Genomic DNA, 12,500 nt, shown 5'->3' with positions numbered 1-12,500 from the left:
AACACACTGCAGGATGAGTCAACTCTAACACACTGCAGGGTGAGTCAACACTCTAACACACTGCAGGGTGAGTCAACACTCTAACACACTGCAGGGTGAGTCAACTCTAACACACTGCAGGATGAGTCAACACTAACACACTGCAGGGTGAGTCAACACTATAACACACTGCAGGATGAGTCAACACTAACACACTGCAGGGTGAGTCAACACTAACACACTGCAGGGTGAGTCAACACTATAACACACTGCAGGATGAGTCAACACTCTAACACACTGCAGGATGAGTCAACACTAACACACTGCAGGATGAGTCAACACTAACACACTGCAGGGTGAGTCAACACTATAACACACTGTAGGGTGAGTCAACACTAACACACTGCAGGGTGAGTCAACACTAACACACTGCAGGGTGAGTCAACACTATAACACACTGCAGGATGAGTCAACACTCTAACACACTGCAGGATGAGTCAACACTCTAACACACTGCAGGGTGAGTCAACACTAACACACTGCAGGGTGAGTCAACACACACTGCAGGGTAACATAACACACTGCAGGGTGAGTCAACACTCTAACACACTGCAGGGTGAGTCAACACTCTAACACACTGCAGGGTGAGTCAACACTATAACACACTGCAGGGTGAGTCAACACTATAACACACTGCAGGGTGAGTCAACACTAACACACTGCAGGGTGAGTCAACACTAACACACTGCAGGGTGAGTCAACACTCTAACACACTGCAGGGTGAGTCAACACTCTAACACACTGCAGGATGAGTCAACACTCTAACACACTGCAGGATGAGTCAACACTATAACACACTGCAGGGTGAGTCAACACTCTAACACACTGCAGGGTGAGTCAACACTAACACACTGCAGGATGAGTCAACACACTAACACACTACAGGATGAGTCAACACTCTAACACACTGCAGGGTGAGTCAACACTATAACACACTGCAGGATGAGTCAACACTAACACACTGCAGGGTGAGTCAACACTATAACACACTGTAGGGTGAGTCAACACTCTAACACACTGCAGGGTGAGTCAACACTAACACACTGCAGGGTGAGTCAACACTATAACACACTGCAGGGTGAGTCAACACTAACACACTGCAGGGTGAGTCAACACTATAACACACTGCAGGATGAGTCAACACTCTAACACACTGCAGGGTGACTCAACACTAACACACTGCAGGGTGAGTCAACACTCTAACACACTGCAGGGTGAGTCAACACTCTAACACACTGCAGGGTGAGTCAACACTCTAACACACTGCAGGGTGAGTCAACACTATAACACACTGCAGGATGAGTCAACTCTAACACACTGCAGGATGAGTCAACACTCTAACACACTGCAGGGTGAGTCAACACTATAACACACTGCAGGATGAGTCAACACACTAACACACTACAGGATGAGTCAACACTCTAACACACTGCAGGTTGAGTCAACACTATAACACACTGCAGGATGAGTCAACACTCTAACACACTGCAGGGTGAGTCAACACTCTAACACACTGCAGGGTGAGTCAACACTCTAACACACTGCAGGGTGAGTCAACACTAACACACTGCAGGATGAGTCAACACTAACACACTGCAGGGTGAGTCACCACTCTAACACACTGCAGGGTGAGTCAACACTATAACACACTGCAGGGTGAGTCAACACTAACACACTGCAGGGTGAGTCAACACTCTAACACACTGCAGGGTGAGTCAACACTATAACACACTGCAGGGTGAGTCAACACTCTAACACACTGCAGGGTGAGTCAACACTAACACACTGCAATGAGTCACACTAACACACTGCATGGTGAGTCAACACTAACACACTGTAGGGTGAACACACACACTGCAGGGTGAGTCAACACTCTAACACACTGTAGGGTGAGTCAACACTAACACACTGCAGGGTAAGTCAACACTAACACACTGCAGGGTGAGTCAACACTCTAACACACTGCAGGGTGAGTCAACACTCTAACACACTGCAGGATGAGTCAACACTCTAACACACTGCAGGGTGAGTCAACACTATAACACACTGCAGGGTGAGTCAACACTCTAACACACTGCAGGATGAGTCAACACTCTAACACACTGCAGGGTGAGTCAACACTAACACACTGCAGGATGAGTCAACACACTAACACACTACAGGATGAGTCAACACTCTAACACACTGCAGGGTGAGTCAACACTATAACACACTGCAGGATGAGTCAACACTAACACACTGCAGGGTGAGTCAACACTATAACACACTGTAGGGTGAGTCAACACTCTAACACACTGTAGGGTGAGTCAACACTCTAACACACTGCAGGGTGAGTCAACACTAACACACTGCAGGGTGAGTCAACACTAACACACTGCAGGGTGAGTCAACACTATAACACACTGCAGGATGAGTCAACACTCTAACACACTGCAGGGTGAGTCAACACTCTAACACACTGCAGGGTGAGTCAACACTCTAACACACTGCAGGGTGAGTCAACACTCTAACACACTGCAGGGTGAGTCAACACTATAACACACTGCAGGATGAGTCAACTCTAACACACTGCAGGATGAGTCAACACTCTAACACACTGCAGGGTGAGTCAACATTATAACACACTGCAGGATGAGTCAACACACTAACACACTACAGGATGAGTCAACACTCTAACACACTGCAGGTTGAGTCAACACTATAACACACTGCAGGATGAGTCAACACTCTAACACACTGCAGGGTGAGTCAACACTCTAACACACTGCAGGGTGAGTCAACACTCTAACACACTGCAGGATGAGTCAACACTAACACACTGCAGGGTGAGTCAACACTCTAACACACTGCAGGGTGAGTCAACACTATAACACACTGCAGGGTGAGTCAACACTAACACACTGCAGGGTGAGTCAACACTCTAACACACTGCAGGGTGAGTCAACACTATAACACACTGCAGGGTGAGTCAACACTCTAACACACTGCAGGGTGACTCAACACTAACACACTGCAGGATGAGTCAACACTAACACACTGCAGGGTGAGTCAACACTAACACACTGTAGGGTGAGTCAACACTAACACACTGCAGGGTGAGTCAACACTCTAACACACTGTAGGGTGAGTCAACACTAACACACTGCAGGGTGAGTCAACACTAACACACTGCAGGGTGAGTCAACACTCTAACACACTGCAGGGTGAGTCAACACTCTAACACACTGCAGGGTGAGTCAACACTATAACACACTGCAGGGTGAGTCAACACTATAACACACTGCAGGGTGAGTCAACACTAACACACTGCAGGGTGAGTCAACACTCTAACACACTGCAGGGTGAGTCAACACTAACACACTGCAGGGTGAGTCAACACTCTAACACACTGCAGGGTGAGTCAACACTATAACACACTGCAGGGTGAGTCAACACACTAACACACTACAGGATGAGTCAACAGTCAACACACTGCAGGATGAGTCAACACTATAACACACTGCAGGATGAGTCAACACTCTAACACACTGCAGGGTGAGTCAACACTCTAACACACTGTAGGGTGAGTCAACACTCTAACACACTGCAGGGTGAGTCAACACTATAACACACTGCAGGGTGACTCAACACTAACACACTGCAGGGTGAGTCAACACTATAACACACTGCAGGATGAGTCAACACTCTAACACACTGCAGGGTGAGTCAACACTAACACACTGCAGGGTGAGTCAACACTATAACACACTGCAGGATGAGTCAACACTAACACACTGCAGGATGAGTCAACACTATAACACACTGCAGGATGAGTCAACACTCTAACACACTGCAGGATGAGTCAACACACTAACACACTACAGGATGAGTCAACACTGCAGGGTGAGTCAACACTATAACACACTGCAGGATGAGTCAACACTCTAACACACTGCAGGGTGAGTCAACACTCTAACACACTGCAGGGTGAGTCAACACTCTAACACACTGCAGGGTGAGTCAACACTCTAACACACTGCAGGGTGAGTCAACACTATAACACACTGCAGGATGAGTCAACTCTAACACACTGCAGGATGAGTCAACACTATAACACACTGCAGGATGAGTCAACACACTAACACACTACAGGATGAGTCAACACTCTAACACACTGCAGGGTGAGTCAACACTATAACACACTGCAGGATGAGTCAACACTAACACACTACAGGATGAGTCAACACTCTAACACACTGCAGGGTGAGTCAACACTCTAACACACTGCAGGGTGAGTCAACACTCTAACACACTGCAGGGTGAGTCAACACTATAACACACTGCAGGATGAGTCAACACTCTAACACACTGCAGGGTGAGTCAACACTCTAACACACTGCAGGGTGAGTCAACACTCTAACACACTGCAGGGTGAGTCAACACTATAACACACTGCAGGGTGACTCAACACTAACACACTGCAGGGTGAGTCAGCACTCTAACACACTGCAGGGTGAGTCAACACTATAACACACTGCAGGGTGAGTCAACACTCTAACACACTGCAGGGTGACTCAACACTAACACACTGCAGGATGAGTCAACACTAACACACTGCAGGGTGAGTCAACACTAACACACTGTAGGGTGAGTCAACACTAACACACTGCAGGGTGAGTCAACACTCTAACACACTGTAGGGTGAGTCAACACTCTAACACACTGCAGGGTGAGTCAACACTCTAACACACTGCAGGGTGAGTCAACACTCTAACACACTGCAGGATGAGTCAACACTCTAACACACTGCAGGGTGAGTCAACACTCTAACACACTGCAGGGTGAGTCAACACTCTAACACACTGCAGGGTGAGTCAACACTCTAACACACTGCAGGGTGAGTCAACACTATAACACACTGCAGGATGAGTCAACTCTAACACACTGCAGGATGAGTCAACACTCTAACACACTGCAGGGTGAGTCAACATTATAACACACTGCAGGATGAGTCAACACACTAACACACTACAGGATGAGTCAACACTCTAACACACTGCAGGGTGAGTCAACACTATAACACACTGCAGGATGAGTCAACACTCTAACACACTGCAGGGTGAGTCAACACTCTAACACACTGCAGGGTGAGTCAACACTAACACACTGCAGGATGAGTCAACACTAACACACTGCAGGGTGAGTCAACACTCTAACACACTGCAGGGTGAGTCAACACTATAACACACTGCAGGGTGAGTCAACACTAACACACTGCAGGGTGAGTCAACACTCTAACACACTGCAGGGTGAGTCAACACTATAACACACTGCAGGGTGAGTCAACACTCTAACACACTGCAGGGTGACTCAACACTAACACACTGCAGGATGAGTCAACACTAACACACTGCAGGGTGAGTCAACACTAACACACTGTAGGGTGAGTCAACACTAACACACTGTAGGGTGAGTCAACACTAACACACTGCAGGGTGAGTCAACACTCTAACACACTGTAGGGTGAGTCAACACTAACACACTGCAGGGTGAGTCAACACTAACACACTGCAGGGTGAGTCAACACTCTAACACACTGCAGGGTGAGTCAACACTCTAACACACTGCAGGGTGAGTCAACACTATAACACACTGCAGGGTGAGTCAACACTATAACACACTGCAGGGTGAGTCAACACTAACACACTGCAGGGTGAGTCAACACTCTAACACACTGCAGGGTGAGTCAACACTAACACACTGCAGGGTGAGTCAACACTCTAACACACTGCAGGGTGAGTCAACACTCTAACACATTGCAGGGTGAGTCAACACACTAACACACTACAGGATGAGTCAACAGTCTAACACACTGCAGGATGAGTCAACACTATAACACACTGCAGGATGAGTCAACACTCTAACACACTGCAGGGTGAGTCAACACTCTAACACACTGTAGGGTGAGTCAACACTCTAACACACTGCAGGGTGAGTCAACACTATAACACACTGCAGGGTGACTCAACACTAACACACTGCAGGGTGAGTCAACACTATAACACACTGCAGGATGAGTCAACACTCTAACACACTGCAGGGTGAGTCAACACTAACACACTGCAGGGTGAGTCAACACTATAACACACTGCAGGATGAGTCAACACTAACACACTGCAGGATGAGTCAACACTATAACACACTGCAGGATGAGTCAACACTCTAACACACTGCAGGATGAGTCAACACACTAACACACTACAGGATGAGTCAACACTCTAACACACTGCAGGGTGAGTCAACACTATAACACACTGCAGGATGAGTCAACACTCTAACACACTGCAGGGTGAGTCAACACTCTAACACACTGCAGGGTGAGTCAACACTCTAACACACTGCAGGGTGAGTCAACACTCTAACACACTGCAGGGTGAGTCAACACTATAACACACTGCAGGATGAGTCAACTCTAACACACTGCAGGATGAGTCAACACTATAACACACTGCAGGATGAGTCAACACACTAACACACTACAGGATGAGTCAACACTCTAACACACTGCAGGGTGAGTCAACACTATAACACACTGCAGGATGAGTCAACACACTAACACACTACAGGATGAGTCAACACTCTAACACACTGCAGGGTGAGTCAACACTCTAACACACTGCAGGGTGAGTCAACACTCTAACACACTGCAGGGTGAGTCAACACTATAACACACTGCAGGATGAGTCAACACTCTAACACACTGCAGGGTGAGTCAACACTCTAACACACTGCAGGGTGAGTCAACACTCTAACACACTGCAGGGTGAGTCAACACTATAACACACTGCAGGGTGACTCAACACTAACACACTGCAGGGTGAGTCAGCACTCTAACACACTGCAGGGTGAGTCAACACTATAACACACTGCAGGGTGAGTCAACACTCTAACACACTGCAGGGTGACTCAACACTAACACACTGCAGGATGAGTCAACACTAACACACTGCAGGGTGAGTCAACACTAACACACTGTAGGGTGAGTCAACACTAACACACTGCAGGGTGAGTCAACACTCTAACACACTGTAGGGTGAGTCAACACTCTAACACACTGCAGGGTGAGTCAACACTCTAACACACTGCAGGGTGAGTCAACACTCTAACACACTGCAGGATGAGTCAACACTCTAACACACTGCAGGGTGAGTCAACACTAACACATACACCCCTCTCTTTCTTTGAACACTGCTACTACTCTCTGTTTATTATCTATGCAGTCACTTCACCCCTTCCTACATGTACATATTACCTCTATCCTGTACCCCCGCACATTGACTCGTTATCGGTAACCCTGTATATGGCCTCTTTATTTTATTGTGTTACTTTTTATAATCTTTTACTTTAGTTTATTTGGTAAATATTTTCTTAACTCTTTCTTGAACTGCACTGTTGGTTAAGGGCTTGTAAGTAAGCATTTTATGGTTAGGTCTACACTGTTGGTTAAGGGCTTGTAAGTAAGCATTTTATGGTTAGGTCTACACTGTTGGTTAAGGGCTTGTAAGTAAGCATTTTATGGTTAGGTCTACACTGTTGGTTAAGGGCTTGTAAGTAAGAATTTTATGGTTAGGTCTACACTGTTGGTTAAGGGCTTGTAAGTAAGCATTTTATGGTTAGGTCACGTGCCAAATGAAGTTTGATTTGATTGGAAGAATCTCAAATGTTAAATATATTTTGATTTGTTTAACTCTTTATTTGTTTTATTCATGATTCCATATGTGTTATTTCATAATTTTGATGTCTTCACTATTATTCTACAATGTAGAAAATAGTAAAATATAAAGAAAAGCCCCATGAATGAGTAGGTGTTGTAAAACTTTTGATCGATAGTGTATGTGTTATTGCTTTTCAACCATATTGGGGATTCAGGGCTATCTATCGAATAGAACTCAAAGGGTTTTCTTTAATTGAAGCTTCTCTGATGTCAATCATGTAAAATGTGGTGTACCACAGGGCAGCTCTCTAGGCCCTTTACTCTTTTCTACTTTTTACCAATGACCTGCCACTGGCATTAATCAATGCATGTGTGTCCATGTATTATATTCAATCATATAATCATCAGCAACCACAGCTAATGAAGTCTCTGAGACACTTAACAAAGAGTTGCAGTCTGTTTTGGAATGGGTGGCCAGTAATAAACTGGTCCTGAACATCTCTAAAACTAAGAGCATTGTATTTGGTACAAATCATTCCCTAAGTTCTATATCTCAGCTGAATCTGGTTATGAATGGTTTGGCTGTTGAACAAGGTGAGGAGACTAAATTAATTGGCGTTACCTTAGATTGTAAACTGTCATGGTCAAAACATATAGATTCAGTGGTTGTAAAGATGAGGAGAGGTTTGTCTGTGATTCCCTGCATGCCCTGCAGGCTCTAGTTTTGTCTAATCTTGATTATTGTCCAGTCGTGTGGTCCAGTGCTGTAAGGAAAGACCTAGTTAAGCTCCAGCTGACCCAGAACTGAGCGGCACGTTTTGCTCTTCATTGTAATCAGAGTGTCACGCCCTGACCGTAGAGAGCTTTTTAATGTCTCTAGTTTGGTTTGGTCAGGGTGTGATTTGGGTGGGCATTCTATGTTCATTTTCTATGTTTTGTATTTCTTTGTTTTGGCCGGGTCTGGTTCTCAATCAGGGACAGCTGTCTATCGTTGTCTCTGATTGGGAACCATACTTAGGTAGCTTTTTCCCACATGGGTTTTGTAGGTAGTTATTTTCTGTATCAGTGTTTGCAACTTACGGGACTGTTTCGGTTTCAATTATTCTCTTGTTGTTTTGTATTTTGTGTTCAGTTCGATAAAGAAACATGAACACTTACTACGCTGAACTTCTCATCCGACGACGTAAGTCGTTACTCAGAGGGCTGATATAAATACTATGCATGCCAGTCTCTCTTGGTTAAGAGTTTAGGAGAGACTGACTGCATCACTTATTTTTTTTAATAAGAAACAATGTGTTGAAAATCCCCCAAAAATGTAACTTACACACAGCTCTGATACACACACTTACCCCACCAGACATGCCACCAGGGGTCTTTTCACAGTCCCCAAATCCAGAACAAATTCAAGAGAGCATACAGTATTATATAGAGCCCTTATTGCATGGAACTTCCTTCCATCTCATATTGCTGAAATAAAACAGCAAACCTGGTTTCAAGAAATAGATCAAGCAACACCTCACAGCACAACACCTCTCTCCTATCTGACCTAGATCGTTGGTGTGTATGTATTGATATGTAGGCTGTGTGTAGTTCTGTCCTTGAGCTGTTCTTGTCTATTAATGTCCTGTATTATGTCATGTTTTGTACATGAAACCTGAAACCCCACCTCTTTAAGGAATACCTAGGATAGGATAAGTAATCCTTCTCACCCCCCCCCCCTTTTAAGATTTAGATGCACTATTGTATGACTGTTCCACTGGATGTCATAAGGTGAATGCACCAATTTGTAAGTCGCTCTGGATAAGAGCGTCTGCTAAATGACTTAAATGTAAATGTAAATGTTTTGTCACCCCAGGAAGAGTATATGTTGCTTTTGCAACAGTTAATGGGGATCCTAATGAAATACCAAAATACCTCAATTTAGTGGACATCATTATAAAATATAAATGGTCTGTATGTTTGGTGTGTAGGTCTGTCCTGGCAAGATGACATCACCCAGTACATTGTTACCAAAGAGCTGAGCAGAGTTCCTCACACCCCGAGACCCTCCAAGACCTCTTCCTCACAGTAAGGATCATTACACATTTACAGAATCTAACAGTGGAGTTAGACAAGTAATGGGCCTTTTCCTCTTATCGATCCATCATCTTATCGTGCCTCTGTGTAATTGTACTTGCCCAGATGAAACTGAGCCGGGCTGGCTAAATCTATCAAATTCACAAAGTGGGTGTTTATTGTTCCTGTCAAGTAAACCCAATGAAAGAAAGCAAGTTAGTGGAGTAGACATGCAATATTATGCTTAGAACTGCCCAAAATATACAAAATCCTCTTCCTTGTCCTTCCTCTCAGACCCAAGCAGAGCTCCTCCAATCAGGGAGGATACCCCAGCAGCTCCTCCAATCAGGGAGGATACCCCAGCAGCTCCTCCAATCAGGGAGGATACCCCAGCAGCTCCTCCAATCAGGGAGGATACCCCAGCAGCTCCTCCAAGCAGGGAGGATACCCCAGCAGCTCCTCCAATCGGGGAGGATACCCCAGCAGCTCCTCCAATCAGGGAGGATACCCCAGCAGCTCCTCCAATCGGGGAGGATACCCCAGCAGCTCCTCCAATCAGGGAGGATACCCCAGTCAGGCTGACAGCCACCAGGACTACATGATAGTAGACCATGCCCAGTTCCCCCTCCGCATGCAGACCTCTCCCATGGACCCCTATACTTATCAACAGGTACTGTAAGCCATGCACGTACACACAGACAAACACACACACATACACACAGACACGCATACACACACAGCTGTGTTTTCATGAAATGTCAGGACTTTTTGTAAAAAAAAATCACCATTATAAAAATATTTTTTTCCCTTAACCTAATCTTAACACCAAAAACCCTAACCCCTAACCTAATCTTAACACCAAAAACCCTAACCCCTAACCTAATCTTAACACCAAAACCCTAACCCTAACCTAATCTTAACACCAAAAACCCTAACCCCTAACCTAATCTTAACACCAAAAACCCTAACCCCTAACCTAATCTTAACACCAAAAAACCTAACCCCTTCTCAGGACATTAAGGTGAAATGTCAGGACATTAAGGTGAAATGTTAGGACATTAAGGTGAATTAGTACACACACACACACACACACACAATAGAACATGTGTCCTCATCCCGTAAAACCATGTGTGTTTTCTCTCTCTGTGTTGTACAGCACAGATACCAGGAAGATGGAGAACGCTCCCTCCACCAGGGAGGAGGAGTCTACCCAGGGCCCCGCCCCTCCTCCTCCTCTAGATCCCAACAGGCCAAACAGAGAGAGAGAGACCGTCAACTGCTGCAGGACGTCATCTCCCTCTATCTGTCCTCTTCCCCTGCACAGCCCTCGTTCCGCCACAGGGGTGCGGCAGCACTTCCGGCCTCGCCCTACTACGAGGACCTGGAACTGCCTCTGGACTATGTGGAGGACTACAGTCTGACAGGACAGGATACGGCCAGGCAACAGCAACAGCAACAACAGAAGAAGATACGGTTAGAACTACAACAACACAAGAAGAAGGTTCCTCAGGACTACAGTTCTCTGGCTGGGCTGGATGGTGAGATAGTAGAACTGCTGAAGTACCTTACGTAGCAGTGTGTTAATTAACTCATTTAATGAATTCATTCAAATGAACTAGGTTCAGTAGCAGGGTGTGTGTAAAATCACTGGGGAAGCCAATATTTTTGCCCTATTTTGCCATATTACAACCTATGTGTTGTGATAATTGCGTTGTTTGCTCTGCAACCTGTTAGTTTATATGCCTTGCAACCGTGATATACAGGCCTAAAGGCCAAGACAATAAGACACAGTGATATATAGACCTAAAGGAAGAGACAATAAGAAGACACAGTGATATATAGACCTAAAGGCAGAGACAATAAGACACAGTGATATATAGACAGAGACAATAAGACACAGTGATATATAGACCTAAAGGCAGAGACAATAAGACACAGTGATATATAGACAGAGACAATAAGACACAGTGATAAAAGGCAGAGACAATAAGACACAGTGATATATAGACCTAAAGGCAGAGACAATAAGACACAGTGATATATAGACCTAAAGGCAGAGACAATAAGACACAGTGATATATAGACCTAAAGGCAGAGACAATAAGAAGACACAGTGATATATAGACCTAAAGGCAGAGACAATAAGACACAGTGATATATAGACCTAAAGGCAGAGACAATAAGACACAGTGATATATAGACCTAAAGGCAGAGACAATAAGACACAGTGATATATAGACCCAAAGGCAGAGACAATAAGACACAGTGATATATAGACCTAAAGGCAGAGACAATAAGACACAGTGATATATAGACAGAGACAATAAGACACAGTGATATATAGACCTAAAGGCAGAGACAATAAGACACAGTGATATAGAGGCCTAAAGGCAGAGACAATAAGAAGACACAGTGATATATAGACCTAAAGGCAGAGACAATAAGAAGACACAGTGATATATAGACCTAAAGGCAGAGACAATAAGAAGACACAGTGATATATAGACCTAAAGGCAGAGACAATAAGACACAGTGATATATAGACCTAAAGGCAGAGACAATAAGACACAGTGATATATAGACCTAAAGGCAGAGACAATAAGACACAGTGATATATAGACCTAAAGGCAGAGACAATAAGACACAGTGATATATAGACCTAAAGGCAGAGACAATAAGACACAGTGATATATAGACCTAAAGGCAGAGACAA

At 44.9% G+C, this 12,500-nt stretch overlaps 1 protein-coding gene across 2 annotated transcripts in view; it reads left to right on the top strand.

Moving 5' to 3' along the window:
* Positions 1-12,500, top strand: part of ptprna (protein tyrosine phosphatase receptor type Na) — a 112,988-nt gene that overhangs the window by 29,316 nt on the left and 71,172 nt on the right. For both annotated transcript variants that reach the window (XM_052523150.1, XM_052523151.1), the window contains exons 4-6: positions 9,703-9,799; positions 10,082-10,457; positions 10,944-11,325. In XM_052523150.1, the coding sequence (XP_052379110.1) occupies positions 9,703-9,799; positions 10,082-10,457; positions 10,944-11,325 (855 nt within the window). The remainder of the gene's footprint in view (positions 1-9,702; positions 9,800-10,081; positions 10,458-10,943; positions 11,326-12,500) is intronic.

The sequence above is a fragment of the Oncorhynchus keta genome, chromosome 7 (genome assembly GCF_023373465.1).
Source record: "Oncorhynchus keta strain PuntledgeMale-10-30-2019 chromosome 7, Oket_V2, whole genome shotgun sequence".
In the NCBI taxonomy this organism is placed as follows: domain Eukaryota; kingdom Metazoa; phylum Chordata; class Actinopteri; order Salmoniformes; family Salmonidae; genus Oncorhynchus; species Oncorhynchus keta.
The sequence above is the reverse complement of the archived record's forward strand: the minus strand, read 5'-3'. Positions and strand labels throughout refer to the sequence as shown.